The sequence below is a fragment of the Neovison vison genome, chromosome 11 (genome assembly GCF_020171115.1).
Source record: "Neovison vison isolate M4711 chromosome 11, ASM_NN_V1, whole genome shotgun sequence".
NCBI classification, from domain to species: domain Eukaryota; kingdom Metazoa; phylum Chordata; class Mammalia; order Carnivora; family Mustelidae; genus Neogale; species Neogale vison.
Genome location: NC_058101.1, coordinates 82,041,309 through 82,059,776, shown reverse-complemented (window position 1 = coordinate 82,059,776; position 18,468 = coordinate 82,041,309). Strand labels below are relative to the sequence as shown.

The 18,468-nt window shown below is 34.2% G+C and overlaps 1 protein-coding gene across 7 annotated transcripts in view; it reads right to left on the bottom strand.

Moving 5' to 3' along the window:
• Positions 1-18,468, bottom strand: part of SCLT1 (sodium channel and clathrin linker 1) — a 193,638-nt gene that overhangs the window by 100,655 nt on the left and 74,515 nt on the right. For 6 of the 7 annotated variants that reach the window (XR_006386785.1, XM_044268234.1, XM_044268233.1 and 3 more), the window contains exons 10-11: positions 4,405-4,495; positions 325-416 (exon numbers count right to left, since the gene is read on the bottom strand). The exons of the other annotated variant lie outside the window; for it this stretch is intronic. Coding sequence is in view for 5 of the 6 variants with exons in the window: in XM_044268234.1 (XP_044124169.1) it covers positions 325-416; positions 4,405-4,495 (183 nt within the window). In the remaining variant the exon portion in view is untranslated. The remainder of the gene's footprint in view (positions 1-324; positions 417-4,404; positions 4,496-18,468) is intronic. 7 annotated transcript variants of the gene reach the window in all.

Here is an 18,468-nt window from a genome sequence, read left to right as displayed (position 1 = left end):
AGTTTTTCTGTTTAATTTTTACCCAACTTTGTTTTTCTGCTTTAAGATGTAAAGAACATTTTTGATTTGGGGATTGACTAACTATGACTGCTTTGGGGAAAAGGTAGACAGAAATGATCTTTGAATACACATTCAAAATATATCAATGTTTTGAACATGATTTTTTGAAATAAATAATGTCTAATAAATCATATTTAAAACCTATGATTATAGTTTGTTTAGCAGTTATAAAATACATATCCTAGAAAATATCATAAACTGAAACTCCAAATTAGAAAACCTTTTGAAGCTTATAGAGAAAGCTAGATGTATTTAACAATTTACCTTGTTTCTAATTGTTTTATACTAGATTGTAACTGCTGTAAACGCCTATCTGATGCTTCCTCTCTTCCTTGAGCAGACAACATATCCTCCTCCTAGAAAATAAACAAACTGGAAGCTTGAGTATGTGAAAATACAATACATCATTATACAACATAAAGAATTCACTCTATAAAGTTATTATACTTCCAGAATTTAAAATGTAAGTTTAAAGAAGGGATACCAATACAGCATTATCCAATCAAGTCCTTAAAAATAGACCTAGATGTCTGAGAGCTGTCCATGAAATGTTTCACTAAAAAAATTCTGTAGCATAGGATTTATGGTATGACTCATTTTACATTAAAAAATTTAAACATATATGCATATACATACACAGAAAAAAGGTCTTTAAGCTACAAACAATTTGTTAACAGTGATTATTTCCTAGAGATTGGACTGCGAGGTAATCTTGCATTATCTCTATTACATATTTTTCTATATACATTGTGCTTTTCTTTATATTTTTCTATATTATTTGCATTTTTACGAATAGCATGCAGTACCTTTATAACTAGGAAAGTAATAAGGTTGAATTTTCAAACAACTAAAAAGGAAAATAAGCAATAACAGTTTGGAAATAAATCATGTACATACTGAAAAGGGGGAAGAGAACCTCACTATTATTTTTGTATTAGAAAAACAATAATCTAAAGTTGTTGCATATAAATTTATACCAACATTTCAAACTATTTCTGTAGTGCAAATCTAACAAAACAAAGCAGGGTTTTGTATGCAGATAATCTGCCTTCAGAATATGCTCTTCTAAAAATGTGGATATATAGCATCTCATTATAATCATAGAATATTTCTTCTCTGACCTAGCAATGCTTTGAAATAAATAGGTCTGATTTGTACCACCTTTAGAAAAAATCCTGTTTATCCTTTCTTGCCTTCTGTTGTGTTAAATATTTTTTTACATACTGTTTTAATTCTACTGAATTTTAGTTATATCTCTTTAAGTTTTAGTAACTGCTCTAGAGATTATAATATGTATCTTTAACTCATCCCAATTTATTTAGAGTTAATATTTAGTTCAGAAAAAACACTGGAATCTTGCAGCAATGTATTTATCTCCATGTACCATCCTAGTCCTGAGTACCATTGTTATGTATATCTGCATACTTTATAAATCCATCACATAGGCACAGATCACTGAACTCTACCTCTGAAACTAATCATACCCAATATGTTAACTGAAATTAAATTAAAGAAAAGAATCCATCATGTACACTGCTCAATTCTGCTTTAAAGCAGTCATATCTTTTAAGGTATTAATTAAAGAAAAAAATGCACAAAAATTATTTCATATGTACATTATTGTGCTCTTACTTTCTTCCTATATCTGAGTCACCATCTGGTGCCCTTTCCTTTTAGCCTGAAGAATTTCTTTTGGCCTTCTTTGAAGAACAGCTCTGCTAGTGACAAATTTTCTGTTTCGTTTATCTGAAAATGCCTTTATTTTACTCTCATTTTTGAGGTACAGTTTTACTGGACATAGAATTCTTAGTGAGCATTTTTTCCCTTCAGCATTTCAGATATATTATTCCAATGTTTTCCGCTTCCATGTTTCTTGTAAGCAGTCATTACTCTTATCGCTGTTCCTCCATTCATGATGTGTAGAAATAATTTTCTTTGTGTTTATCCTACCTGTTTTCCACCAAATTTTGGAGGTTTCCAGCCATTACTTCTTTAAACATTTTTTCTGCAATTCCAATTACACTTCTGTTGGCTTGCTTTGTATTTTCCAACAGATCTCTGAGGTCTTGTTCATTTTTCTTCCATTTTTTATTTTATTTTGAAGATTTTAATTTAGTTATTTGACACATAGAGAGAAAGAGAGAGAGAAAGAGCAGAAGAAGGGGGAGTGGTAGGCAGAGGGAGAGGGAGAAGCACGCTCTCTGCTGAGCAAGAAGCTGTATGCTAGGCTCCATCCCAGGACCGTGGAATCATGACCTCAGCTGAAATTAAGAGCCAGCTGCTTAAGTGATGGAGCCACCCAATGCCCCGCATTTTTCTTTCAGTTTTTAAACTGTTTTTTGGGTAGGAAAATTTTTGTTGCTCTGTCTTTTTTTTTTTTTTTTTAAAGATTTTATTTATTTATTTGACAGAGATCACAAGTAGGCAGAGAGGCAGGCAGAGAGGGAGAGAGGAGGAAGCAGGCTCTCTGCTGAGCAGAGATCCTGATGCGATATGGGGCTTGGGGCTTGATCCGGGACCCTGAGATCATGACCTGAGCTGAAGGCAGAGGCTTTAACCCACTGAGCCACCCAGGTGTCACTGTTGATCTGTCTTAAAGTTCACTGTTTATTTCTTCTGCTTTTTCCAATCTGTTCTTGAGCCCATGTAATTAAATCTTTATTTTTATTGCTTTACTTTTAAACTCCAGAATTTCTATTTTTCAAAATTATTTTCTATTTCTCAGTTAACATTCTCTGCTCCATCACTAAAGCTTTATTTTACTCTAACTTTAATACACGTTTTCTTTAATTCCTTGAACATATTTAAAACCACTTATCTGAAGTCTTTGTTTGCTATATCCAAGAGCTGGGTCTGCTGAGAGTGAATTTCTACTGACTGCTTCCCCTATCCCAACCCCATCAGTCACACTTTTCCGTCTAGAAAGTTTTGGTTGAAAACTGGATAATACAGATAATGCAATGCAGTTACTTTGGATTCTGTTTTGTTCTTCAGGATTATTGGCTTATCTGTTCAAGGAGGCAATTTTATCTTGCATCCATTCAAACTTGAATGTTTCCCCTACAGTATGCAGCAGCTGCAATCTGTAATCAGTTATTTCTTTCCACAGTTGCTTTTTTAGCTAGGTTTCTTGGAAATTCTCCTGTGCCTACATACTTTAAGGATCAGTCAAGTGTGGGCAGGAGTAGGGCTCATCCTCTTCATGATTTTGTTGCTCTTGGGAGATTCCCCAAGGAGATTCAAGCTGCTCTGCTTGCTTTGGGCTCTGTCCTCTGAACTTCAAACATTAAGGCTTTAGCTTTCTGTTGCTTGAATAGCATACATTTCAGGAATGCAATCAATTATAAAAAGCAGCAAACTCAAATATATAATTCCATATAGCTCTATCTTTTAAGAGTAGTTTTCTTTCAGGTTACTGCCTACCTGTTCACTGAACCCCTCCCTTACCCCTAATATGCATATTCAGGCGGTCAGCCGTGGATCTGGTCAGAGTTTATACTCAGAATTTAGGTTTCTCTCTCTGTTTTTTGTTGTTCTTGTTCTCTTGTTGCCAGTATTTCTTCTTTAAATTTTCAGCTGCTTCTCCAACCTTAAACTTTGATCTTGGCTATTTAAGTCCATAGAAAGCTGTTATTTTCTGAAGCCATAGCTATGGGGGTTGGCGAGAACACTCAGGCCAGAAATGCAAAAAATTTACCATTTGTATATCTTTCAGGGTCTTTCTGTTTTGGGTGTGTCCCAGGATTTTAAAGAATGTATCCAAGTTTATAACTGTTATCTATGGGAAATTTTACATAAGCCGTTAAGGAATCCATCATTAGAAATCTATAATCAACTTTCACAGATTAGGAAATAAGACTTAGAATATTTACACAGCTAGTAAGCACCACAGCTATAATTTTTAATAATTAGATCCACCTAAATCTGATGCCTGACATTTCCTTGACACCTTCCTGAAATGTCCTTATTACACATAAAAAACAAGAGTTTCTTATGCCAATAAGTATTTCTACAAATAACACAAAATGTAGTATTAAATGCTTCTTTTCACCTATGTATTACCAATTAATCAAACTTGATCTAGCCTCAATGTCTTTCAGTAATGATGTGTTCAGGAATGACTACAATGTTTTACTGATTCAGGAGAAAGTGAATGGAAGTAAAGTTATTTCCAAAATTATAATTTGGCTTCCTAATTTCATGTTTTATATTTAGAGAACAATAAAATGATTTTAATTTGCTTTCCAGCAACCCTCTTTAACACCTAATCCCAAATAGTTTAATAATAAAATTCAGAGAACACTAAGTTAAAGGCTTCCAGTTGTCTTAGAAATAGGAAAATACCTTCTTTTGGATTTGTCCTTGAAGATCTTCCGTCAAGATAGTTAACTCTTTCACTTTGGCTACTGCAACTGTCAGATCTAACTTGCCTTGCCTACAATAGAAAGTAAATTAATAAACCCTTTCATAGGGCATAAAGAATTTAAAAAGCTAGAAAAGATATCTAAATTTGGTAAAATCGGCAATAACTCTTATGGACCTAAAAATGGATCTAAGGGATAGATACTCAAAGACTCCTTTATTACTGATAAAATGCATGTGGAAGAGTAAAGAAGAAAAATATAGGCGAAGGGCATGGGTATAAAGTGGGAGTCATTAATACTTTATTTGGATAAATTATATTTCATAATCAAATGATTCATATTTCATGAGAAAGCACTTTATCATCTTAGTAAATTACTTAACAAAAATGGCACTGCTAAGTAGAATATAGTTATAACTTCCCGAATTTACAGAGTTAAAGAAGTAGCACTGATGGGCTTTTCTATCAAAATGAACCAAAGCTTCAGTGCTTTGATCATTCCTTAAACATCAGAAGTATGTATTACATAACCACTTAACATGATGAATTCAAACATTTGTCTCAAAATAGTATAATACTTTTCTTTAGAAATTATAGTTGAGAAGGATAAAAATGACAAGTTTTTTTAATGTTCCACCAGTATCAAATAAGTTTCAATATCTTCTTGACTCCCTATAGAAAGATTTTAAAATAAGACTTTCTGAAACAGAAAAAAAATATTTTTAATATCCTACCAGTTAAGCATTAAGTATGAATACAAAACAAAAAAATATGTATACAAAACACTTGGATTATGTAAAAAGCATACATTTTTAGGAACAAAGCTACTTTACTGTAGGAACTGTCCATATTCCTTTCTTCCTCCCTTCCTTCTTTCTTTCTTCCTTTTCTTTTTTTTTTTTTTAAAGATTTTATTTATTTATTTGACAGAGAGAGATCACAAGTAGACAGAGAGGCAGGCAGAGAGAGAGAGGGAAGCAGGCTCCCTGCTGAGCAGAGAGCCTGATGCGGGACTCGATCCCAGGACCCTGAGATCATGACCTGAGCCGAAGGCAGCGGCTTAACCCACTGAGCCACCCAGGCGCCCCTCTTCCTTTCTTTTTAAGTATTTTATTTATTTGACAGAGAGAGCAAGCGAGCGAGCGAGTGTGCATAAGCCAGGGGGAGAGTCAGAGGGAGAGAGGGAGAGGGAGAAGCATACTTCTCACCGAGCAGGGAGCCTGACACAGGGCTTGATCCAGGAACCCTGCAATCATGACCTGAGCCAAAGGCAAATGTTTACAACGCTTAACCGACTTAGCCACCCAAGAGCCCCTCCATATTTATTTCTTAATTATATTTTATGTAGGTATTACAGTGCTGTTGGACTTAAAAAATATTTGATAGGAAATTCACAATATATGTTAATTGACTTTTGGCTAACAGTATCTATAAATTACATTACTGATTAGCATACAACAATAGGAAATAAAAATCTAACAGCAGCTAAAATGTATCAGATAATTATTAGGTAACAGAAACTGTCCTAAATGCTTTGCAATCCTCTCATTTACTACAATCAGTTTACTTTGTGAATTAAGTACTATTAAGACTATTCCACCAAACTGAAGTCAAGAGAGTGAGGTTGACAGAGATTTACCAACTTGCCCAAAGATTCACAAGTAATGAAACTGGTATTTAAACAGAGTCCTCTATGATATACTGTCTACAAAAAATTGCTCCAATACTATAAAATTAAGCACTTTAGGAAAATGCTTTGTTTTGAACAAATCCAATTTATAAAAATCTGAACTTATCAGACATAAAATAGACTTTTCTACTTGCAAAATGGTTTATCAAACAACAAAACTAAAACTAAAACCCACCTTATACCAATGTATTTAAAATCTCCTTCAAGGTTAGAGAGAATTTCAAGATTGCAGTTACTATATGAATCCATAAATGAACCTACCATTTATAACACTTTGTATATTTTAAAAGGAAAAACTTGAGTAAGATATTTAAGTAGTAATGATAAAATTGAGTAAACTCTAAGAAAGCATAGCACCCACACTGATTTGGTTTTCTTGTCTTCAGACAGGGATAACAACGTTTGTTCTAGTTATCTCATGTGTTGCTGAACAAGTCAAAATACATACTGTATATTAAGGTGCACTATAAACTACAAACAAATGTAAGGCCACAGCATGATTAAGAAAAAAAAATAAAGATCAGTTAGAGACATAATCAGAATAGGGTGCAATATGGTAAACTCCAGAGTCAGGAACCTAGTTCTGTCACTGACTAGTAATGTGGCCTAATACAATTCACCTGACACAAAGTATCTCAGCTATTTTATGTCCAAAAACAGGGAGGTGGATTGGACAATCTGAAAGACCAAAACCCTATAATAGTTGGTCTCCTGATTTCCAATCTTCCTAATGATTCTAATTCTAAATTGTCTTTAATTGTGTATTCCATTTCTACTTCATGGCCCAACCATTGGTCCCATCATTACTTCCCAGGACTATTCCAGTGGTTTTCAAACTGAAGTCTTCACTGTGGGTCTCCTCCTTAATTCAATTTCTATATAACCTGCAAATTAAGGTTTTCTACTGGTAAAAATTCTTGTTTAATAACACTTTCTGGATTCCCTACTTCTTTGGGCACAAAATCAACACTCCTCTGCATGGCATGTAAGGCTAGCCATCATTTGGCCTCAAGGAGTCTCATCTCTTGCCAGTTCCCTTCATGTTAATTATTTTTTCAGGTGTAACAAAGCACTAACTCACTGTTTCTTAAAACAGATCCTTGTCTACTTTTTGACACGTTTGACTGGGCTAAACTTCTTCGTTGTTTTCTCATATATTCCTCAAAAATTTTCAAGACATAGCTCAAAAGACTCCTCATCTCCAGTCTTCCCTAACTTCTCCTAGGCAATAGACCTTATAATGCCAGTCTGCATAATACATAATACTTTGTACATTAACACTGACTTCCTTGTGGAATTGTGAGTTTATTAAAAATGTATATTCCATATTTAAGAACATATGCAATATAAGATCATTAAAGGCAAGAATCACATTTTAATAATTTTAAATTCTCAGGAGATAGCACAGTACCTGGCATATATATGACAGACATGTAAATATGTCACAAATCAATGAAAAAGCATAAAAGGAAAGGAGATAAACAGTAACAGGTACAATTTATATCTTGATATTTTACTTTAGATCCTGCATACCCAATTTGATATTTATGTATATTTATGTGTATACATGATATAGAAAGATTTATAAAACTATATATAAACCATATAAAACTATATTATATACAAATTATATATTACACATAATATAGAAATCATTAAAATTTTATATATAAATTTATATATATATAAATTTTGTATATAATATACAAATTATATATAAATTATAAAATTATAGATAATATATAAAATATATAAAAATAATATATCATAAAATATATAATATATATAAACATATATAATATATATAAATAATATATCATATATTATATACCTTGTTTCACAAGATAGAAATGATGAACTAAATACTTTTACTTCTGGCATGAAATACTAAAAAATATTCTAGAATAAAAATTGTAAGGTCTGGGGTACCTGGGGGCTCAGTGGGTTAAGCCTCTGCCTTTGGCACAGGTCATGATCTCAGGGTCCTAGGATTGAGCCCCATATTGCGCTCTCTGCTCAGCAGGGAGCCTGCTTCCCCCTCTCTCTCTGCCTACTTGTGATCTCTGTCAAATAAATGAATAAAATCTTAAAACAAAAATGTAAGGTCTGTCCTCTGGACCTTACTCCACCACCACAAAAGCCATGTAAATTGGGCCAATCACTTAACCTTTCTGAGTCTCAGAATTGTAGCTTTAAAATACAGATTAAGAACAATTTTCCTGCATAGCTCACAAAATTAACATAAAGTTCAAATAAATTAATGCATATTAAAGCACTTTTATAAACTTTATTGTAGTTTATACAAATGCAAACTATTATCATAATTTTGCCTTTTTTAAGGCAAATTGCATGATAGAGCTAGATTACAGCCGAGAAAGCTTTGGGATGCTTGAATTTTTAGCCTTAAACTCTTGGCCAAAAAATGGAAAATAGTATTTATGATGTGCTGCTTAAAAAGTATGAATCTCACCTGGTAACCCCCAAACAGAATTGGTTTCCTGATGGTTTTTCCTAGTACTAGGTAGACAACAGGGATGGACTATGTGAGTAGAGGGAAAAAAAAGACACATCTTGGTAACTGAATCTGGAGACAAAGCATGTCTTTGTTTAAAGACCCTAGGGATGCTTGTGGCTGAATGTCACCTATACCCTGTATGCTTGTTTATGCTTTTTTTTTAACTGCATGAAATTCAAAAAAAAAAAAAAAAGCCTTATGTGAGTATGCTCTGCAGAAACTTGTCAGTCCTTCAAATATTCAAACTTGTAAAACCTTTGAAGGAATCAACAAAAATAATACTAATTTTATTTTCTGAAGGATGTTTAATAACTATGTGTTTATACTATTTTATATGCAAATATCTTAGATATATGTCTGCTTATGGATATAATTTTATAAAAGTCAAAAATAGTTTCCTTTTTGGAAAATCACATTTGCTAAAAAAGAAATAAGAATAACTAAATGCTAACAATTTTAATGTTAAAACTACACTTATATTTACTTTTTGCTCCAAAGGAATATTTTTTAAATGCATAATATTTCATTTTCAGGTACACTTCCTTGTCAATTTAAAATTTCTGGGATTTGATTAGCAGAGAGGAACATAGCTGCGAAGTAAGAGGACCCTAGGCTTATCCTGTCCCACAAACACAACTAGCTAACTATCAAATCATCCTAAATATCCCAGAAATTGACCTGAAGATTGACAGAAGAAACTCCACAACTAAAGGGAGAGAAGAGACCACATCAAAAAAGGTAAGAAGTGCAGAGATGAGGTTTAGGGGTGCTACAGAGGGGAAGGGGCTGTGGTCAAGGAGAAGGACAAGAGAAGGGGGAATTCACAGAGGAATATACAAGGAGAATATTTCCTCAAAGCCTTTGGCTTAGAAAATGATAAGGGCTGAATTTTGCATGTTCTTGGAACCAGCTGGGCTTGAAGCACTGGAATTTTAAGTTTTGGTGGGCTTGACTGGGATAGAGCCTAGAGGGCACTGTGCTGCTCTTAGAGAGAAGGCAGGCAAAGAACTGGGAGCAGGCAGCATGGGAACAGTGATCTGCAGAATGTATGAGGCACACATTGGGGAGATTATTTGCTCTTCTCATAGTGCATCTCTTATAGGCAGCATTCACTGAGACACCTTTCTGAACTGGCTGGTGCCATTTCCCTCCCCCACTCCTCAATATAAATACAGAGCCACCTGGGGGAAGCAGCACAGCATGAATATTGCCTGCCTTAATTGCTCATACCAAACCCCAATCCCTTGAGCTCTGGTGGGACTGCCCTTCTTAGTCAAGCTTGCCTCTGTTTCAGTGTGGTGGGCCCCTACTCCAGTAGACCAGCACAGTCCCCTTCCCGCACCACATCTCCAAATCAGAGGGTTTTACAGGGCCTCAGTTCTGGTGGAGGTGATGTCAGGTCCATTTCATAGGCAGACCAGAGCACACCTCATTTAAACACTACATTCAGTCACGAACCGAATATTGCCCACAGGAGGCTAGGAGAGCCTCTGCAGATAACTGGCCTAAAGGACAGAGCAACCAAAACACAAAAGCAGAGCATACTCAGTACACACTGGAGCCACTCCCCGAAGTGCCAGATTTCTTCTTCATAAGGCCAGTACTTTCAGAAGCAGGAGACATAGCTGGCTTTTCTAACACAGAGAAGAAGGCAGGGATTAGGCAAAATGATAAAATGGAGGAATTTATCCCAAATGAAAGAAAAGTATACTATGGCCAGATATCTAAGGATAACAGATATAGGTAACATGTTTGATGAAGAATTTAAAGCAACAATAATAAGGATACTTAGTAGGCTTGAGAAAAAGAGAGGACATCAGTGACACCTACCACAGGAACTGAAGAGTTAAAAAAGAATCCACCAGAGATGAAGAATATAATAACTGAGATTGGAAAAAGGAGTGATGCAATAAACATCAGGTTGGAAGACACAGAGAAGTGAACTAGTGATCTGGAAGACAACAGAATGGAAAATAATGAAGCTGAATAAAAGAGAGGAAGAATCCTACAACATGAGAACAGATTTAGAGAACTCAGCCACTCCATCAAACGTAATAACATTCATATTATAGGAGTCTGAGAAGAAGAGAGGGAAAAGGTGGCAGAAAATTTATTTTAAGAAATAAAAGCAAAAAACTGCCCTAATTGAGGGAAGGAAACAGATATCTAGATACAGGAGACACAGAGAACTCTCATCAAAATCAACAAAAGCGGGCCAACACCAAGACATACTGCAATTAAATTTGCAAAATACTGTCCTAGAGGAAAAAAAATCTTAAAAGCAAAAGACAGAAGAAGTCTTTTGCTTATAAGAGAAATGCTATAAGGCTGGCTGGAGATCTCTCAAAAGAAACTTGGCAAACCATAAGGGATTGGCATGATCTATAGTCAAAGGGCTGAATGGGCAATATCTGCAACCAAGAATACTCTATTTAGCAAGGTAACCATTCAGAATAGAAGGAGAGATAGATTTTACCAGTCAAATAAAAACTAAAGGAATTCATGACCAATAAACCAGCCCAGCAAAAATTATCAAAGGGGACTCTTTGGACTGCAAAGGAGAGACCAAAAGTGACAAAGCCAAGAAAGCATCAGAGGAAATCACCAGAATGGTGACAAAACAAGTGATATAAAATCACAATAAATACATATCTTTCAATAATCACTTAGAATATAAATGGACTAAATGCTCCAATCAAAAGATAGAGGGTGGCAAATGGATAAAAAAACAACAATACCCATCTACATGTTGCCCACAAGAGACTCATTTTAGACGTAAAGATACCTGCAGTTTGAAAATGAGGGGGCAGAAAACCAATTATCATGCAAATGGATGTCAAAAGAAAGCTAGAATAGCAATATTTATATCGAATAAACTAGCCTTTAAAACAAACATAAGGGAGCTAATTATAGTAACACAATAATAGTAGTGGACTTTAATACCCCACTTACATTAATGGATAGATCATCTAAACAGAAAATAAATAATGGCTTTGAATGACACAATGGATCAGATGGAGTTAACAAATATTCAGAACATTCCATCCTAAAAGAGCAGAATACACCCTCTTCTCAAGTGCACATGGAATAATCTCTCCCCAATAGATTACATATTAATCACAAAACAGGCCTTAACAAATACTTGACTGAAATAATTTGAAAATTATTTGAAGAACTGAAATAATACCATGTACCTTTTCTGACCACAACACTATGAAATGAGAAAGCAAACACAAGAAAAAATCTGGAAGGACCACATACATGGAAATTAAACAACATGCTAGTAAACAATGAATGTACCAACCAGAAAATCACAGGAAAAATTAAAAAAAAAATACATGGAAACAAATGAAAATGGAAATGCAATGGTCCAAAACTTTGGGATGAACTAAACGCAGTCCTAAGAGGGAAGTATGTAGCACTACAGGCCTACCTCAAGAAACAAGAAAAATCTCAAATAAACAACGTAATCTTGTATCCTTGTATCTAAAGGAGGTAGAAAAAGAACAAATGAAGCCTAAAGTCAGCAGAAGGAAGTAATTAAGATTAAAGCAGAAATACGTGACATAGAAACTGAAAAAACTATAAAACAGATCAGCAAACCCAGGAGCTGGTTCTTTGAAAAAAATGAATAAATTGATGAACTTCTAGCCAGACTTACCAAAAGAAAAGAGAACCCAAATAAATGAAATCACAAACGAGAGAGGAGAGTTAACTACCAACACCACAGAAATCCAAACAATTATAAAAGAATATTATAAAAAGGTTTATGCCAACAAATTGGACAATGGATTAATTCCTAGAAACATACAAACTACCAAAAACTGAAACAGGAAGAAATAGAAAACTTGAGCAGATTGATAACCAGAAAGGTAATTCAATTAGTAATCAAAAACTCCAACAAATAAAAGCCCGGGACCAGATAGCTTCACAGGGTAATTCTACCAAACATTTAAAGAAGAATTAATACTTCTGAAATTGTTCCAAGAAATAGAAAAGGAAGGAAACCTTCCAAACTCATTCTGTGAGGCCAGCATTATCCTGCTACCAAACCCAGAAAAAGACTCCACTGAAAGAAAGAACTATAGGCCAATATCCCTGATGAACATGGATGCAAGAATTCTCAGTAAAATACTAGCAAACTGAATCTGACAATACATTTTAAAAAATCACTCATCATGATCAAGTGGGATTTACTCCTGTGTGGCAAGAATTGTTCTATATTTGCAATATCAATCAATGTTATATATCACATCAACAAGATAAAGGATAAGAGCCACATGATCCTTTCAATAGATTCAGAAAAAAACATTTGACAATGGACAATATCCATTCATGATAAAAACTCTCAACAAAATAGGTTTAGAGAGAAAATAGCTCTACATAATAAAGGCCATCTATGAAAAACCCAAAGCTATTACAATCCTCAATGGGGAAAAACTAAGAGCTTTTCCTCAATGGTTAGGAACAAGACAAATCAAAATGTCTTAATTATCAGTTTGTAATTTTTTAGATTAAACATCAAATATAGTGAGTCTATTTTAAGGAAAATTTTTATAAATTTCTTTTGTAGTCTCCTATCAACAGAGTTCTAGAAATGTTTAGAATTCTTTCATACAAGGAAAAATGGTAAAGTTCTGAAAGAAATAAAACCCAGTTTTTACTGATTTGATACATATTCTAAGCTTTTATTTTTTGTTTCAAGTTTTTATTTAAAATCAGTTGATATATAGTATAATATTACTTCCAGTAAGTAGTAGAATTTAGTGATTTATCACTTATACATCATACCCAGTGGTCATCACAAATGCCCACCTCCTCTCTAACAATTCTTAGTTTGTTCTCTATGATTAAGAATCTGTTTTATCTGCTTTTTCTCATTTTTTTTCTTCCCTATGTTCATCTGTTTTGTTTTTTAAACTCCACATGAGTGAAATCATATGGTATTTTTCTTTGACTTATTTCACCTAGCATAATACATTCTAGTTCCATTCACATCATTGCAAATGACAAGAGTTTCATTCTTTTTCTGAATGGCTGAATAATATTCTAGTCTTTGTGTGAGATGTGTGTATGTGTGTGTGTGTGTGCACAACACAACTTACCTATTCATTAGTTGATGGACTCTTTGGGCTCTTTCTATAATTTGGCTACTGCTGAATATTCTAAATATATATATTTTTTACTTTAAACATTTTATTTATTTGATAGAGAGAAAGCACAGAGGAGAGTGAGAGGGAGAAGGAGGCTCCCCACTGAGCAGAGAGCTTGATGCAGGGCTTGATCCCAGAACCCCGAGATCATGACCTGAGCTGAAGGCAAAAGCTTAACTGAGTCTACCCAGGCACCCCAAATATTCTAAATTTTTAAATGTAAAAGAAAAATGCACACATCATGTACTTTAATAAGTACTTCTGTAATTATCTAGTATAAATAAACCAATCATTTATGCTTAAAAACTTCCAAAAATGCCCAAACATAATTTTAGACAAAGTTCTGAATTTTTAAGATCTCTGCTGTTTTTAGAAAACTGAAATAAGAAGAACAAGTTCTTGCATTTTATTTTTTATTTTATTATTTATTTATTTTTGGAAAAGTTTTATCTTAATTTTCTCTCCTTTCAATCTTTGTAGTGTAATGATTAAACCTATTTAAAAGACAGAAGCTTGCTGAGAAACTCTAAAAACAATGGATAATAATTCATGTACTGAGCTATTAAAATTTTAAGAGGTTCCACAGTCTAAACATAGTTTATTTGTATAAAATTCTTATCTAATTTAGTTCAAAATTATATAATTTAGTTCAAAATGCTGAATTCTATGTTAGAATATAATTTTCTATCATACTAGTAGTTCTCTATATTTTCTGTGTATGAGAGTGAGCTTTTTGCAACCATAAGTGTATAGTCTTGAGTCTTATTTCAGAATATTGGGGGGAGAGGAAGGAAGGGTAGTACCTGGAATCTCTCTTTTTCAGAATCACTATAGTTGATTCTACAGCTACTGTCTTAGATTTTACACAATAACTCATAATCAACATGTTTATCTTTGCAAAAATATTGTAAACAATGATTACAAATATAGTTTTAGAGTGTTACAACTTTAAATACCACTGATAATCTGGAGAACACATTAATTTTCTGTTATTATATAGGCTTATGCAATGGACGTGTTCAAAAGTTTTTACCACACACCTGTCATGTATCAGACACAAAAGATGTTTTGCTAGGTAGTACAGAGCACGCAAAGATAGGTGGGATACAGTAATCTTTATTTTATTTTTTTTTAAAGATTTTATTTATTTATTTGAAAGAGAGACAGCGAGAGAGGGAGCACAAGCAGGGGGAGTGGGAGAGGGAGAAGCAGGCTTCCCGCCAAGTAGGGAGCCTGATGCATGGCTCGGATTCCAGGACTCTGGGATCATGACCTGAACCGAAGGCAGCCACTTAAGGACTGAACCACCCAGGCACCCTATAGTTATCTTTAGAAGGGCCATAAAGCACACTTCTTCAGGCACTATCCAAGATAAAAAGAAAGTATTATGATTCAGAATAGGTAGTATATTTGCATTTAGTTCAGAGAATATTGAAGCAGGAGGTATTTAAAATGAGAATTGGCTGAGAAATGGTGAATTTCACAAGCAGAGACAAAGAGAAGCTTCAGGAAGGAACAAGTACTAGCATGAAGGTTGGAAAGTGAAGGACTTGCTTAGAGAAGATGGGAAATAAGACTGGAAAGGTGATGGGAGGTTACAATGTGGGTCAATTAACAACTTAAGTGATCTGTATTACTTTAAATGCAAGGACTGGCTCAAAAAATGGAATCAGAGCTGTACTTTTAGAATTTAAATCTGGCATTTGTATGTCAAAAACTAATGATATACTACATGCTGGCTAACTGAATATAATAAAAATAAATAAATAAAGTAAATAAATCTGGCATTTATGAAAAAGGTTGGACTAGAATGATTGTTCTGTCTCCTCCTTTAACCAATAGATCATAATAAATGAACCAGAGGCAGGAAAGACCTAGAGTGATGTCGACAATAAGTAAGCAGTTCCACTGGGTAAGATGGCATAGATTTTACCAGGATAGAATCTAAGAGATTCCATCCATTCATTCTTTGAACAAATATTTATTGAATGCTTGTAACGTGCCAGACACTGTGAATACAGTCAGGACACGTTTAGCTTCAAGTGTTGATGACTCATTCAGTTTTCTTTTTTAAACTGTATTTCTGGAGCCCTAGATTTATTTCATTAAGCACGTAATGTAAACTGTACTAAGTACTATTGTCAGCACTTGTGATGCAGTAGTAAGCAAGGGAGACAAAGCCCTTGTCCTCATTAAGTTTACACTGTAGTAGAGGGAGAAAGACAATATATATGTAAAAAAATAAATGAAGTAATTTCAGAGTGTGATAATGCTATGAAGCACAAGGTATAGAACAAAGAGAGAAAGACATGGATCATCAGGAAGAGCCTGTCTTAGCAAGGATATTTGAGCTAAGGTCTAAAGGACAATGGGATCAACTTAGGGAAATCTAGGAAAAGTTGTAAGGCAGAGAGAATTAACAATAAATGCAAATAGTAAAAGAAAGGTACTTCGAGAAATTACAATTAGCTAGGATGTATTACAGAAAAAAAAGTAGAAATTAGAGAGGAAGGCAGAGAGGTCCTATCATATAAGTACCTTTGGACACAGTAAGAAATTTGCGATTTGTTCCAATTGCAATGAAAATCCACTGAGTGTTAAAACAGGTGAGTGATGTGATTGTTTTATGTTTTGAGGAGACTACTTGGGCCGGTGTATAGCGAATGATTTTCAGTGGATATCAGAGTGAAAGCAGAGAGATCAGATAGAAGACATAAAAGCAAGAGATGGTGATGGCTTGGGATAGAGGCATCTATTGGATGCCTAATGATTGGATTTGTGATAATCTGGAAATAGAGCCAAAAAGATTTGAATGGGGGGGTAGTAAAGCAAAAGAGAAGTATCAAGCAAAATTCCTAGGTTTGATGACAGTATTAATTACAAGATAGGGAAGATCTGCACTCCTCACCTCAATCATAGCAGTTCCACTTATATCATTTTTATATATTGGGGTTGTATGTATAAGATTTTTAAAAGGGTTCTGCTGCTAAGAAAAAAAAAAGTTTGAAAATCTTTGCTCTACCAATTCAAGTACTGAGCTCCACAAAGTGATCATTGCCAGAGGCAAATATCGGGGAAGCAGTATTACTGAGATTAAATTTTAAGTTGGGTAGGATAAATGTGATCATATAATATGCTAGAAATTTAAGAAATGTCTACTTCCAGTTGGTAGACTAAAAAAGCAGAAAAATCATCAAAAAGAATGGAAATTTTGTTTTCAGGCAAACAAGGTAAAAGGTACCAGTAAACTTGAGGAAAAGATTAGAGGTGGGACTAAATCTAAGTTGAAAGAAATTCCAATGAGTGACTACAGTACATACAGATTCTTCTTCTAAGCAATTTCAAAAAGGGGAAAGAAAATACAGTAATCTGAAGAAAATCAGGTGACATCTGGATCACATCACATCAGGTGATATGCTGGAGGTCTTGGGAGAACCCCACAAAAGAGAGACTAAGAGGGACTACTTTATATATATCTTACAGAAGCCTACTTACATAGGTTGGATATCAAAGTAGAATGGAGGAGAGCATAGACAGTAAAAGTACAGTACATTGCAAAACTGCAGAGAAGCTCATTTTATTTCTATTTCAAAGATGAGGAAACTGGAGCTCAGTCAGTTAAGCATCCTGCCCAAGTCAATAGAAAATAAAAAAATAAGAATACAAATATAGAGCTGTTTGACTTCAAAGCCTATGCTCTTTAAACTTCACACCACTCAGAAGAACATACTTAGTTTAGGTGTGCAAATGTGGAGTATTAGCAAAATATAAAATACCAGTAAGATACATAGTTTGAAGTAAAACAGTAATCCCCTATTAGAGGTAAAAGTTCCAAACAATTTAGTTATGAATTTGTTTCTACTCTTGACCAGTATATTCTAGAAGTAAGTCTAATATTCTTTATGCCCTCTAAAGAAGAAAAGGAAAAGAAAAACATTTTTGAGAAGGGGGTGACTGTAAGTAACCCCTACTTTTTTTTAAAAGGGGTTGGGGCATGGGCAGAAGGAGAAAACAGGCTTAAGGAAGTATTACACCCAGAGCAGAGCCCAGCTTGGGTCTTGATCTCATAACTCTGAGATCATGACCTGAGCCAAAACTGAGATGGATGGTTAACTGACTGAGTCACCCAGGCGCCACTGTAAGTAACTTGTCCCCATAAAGTTTACACTGTAGTAGTAAATAACATTGAAATGAAACAGTATGATGGGATAGGAAAATGCCAACAAAGCCCTTTTCTTATCTTAATACATGTTTTCTATGCTCAGAAAACTAGCTGCCAACACATAAGCAACTGTGGCAATTCTTATGACAAGCACACCTGCACAGGGCCATCTCTCATGAGGGATAGTTTCCAAGAAACACTATGAATCAAAAGTGGTGATCCATGAATTCCAGATTTCCAGAGTATTTTTATAATAGAAGACACAATATTATTCAAATTTGGACATGAAACATTTGAGAAAAATCTGTTATCTCAGCTAAAATAAAACTATTACATGGCAAAGGTATATACGTATATTTCTAAAATATATAAAAAATTATTGGCACATTTTTGAAGAAAAAAGTATGCATCCATAAAAAAATTAATGAACATAATGAATATACATAGTGATTTATGTAACTTAAACTTTGTTGCACTAAGCATAATAAGATTATACCAAAAATTACATTCCTATCACATCAGCTC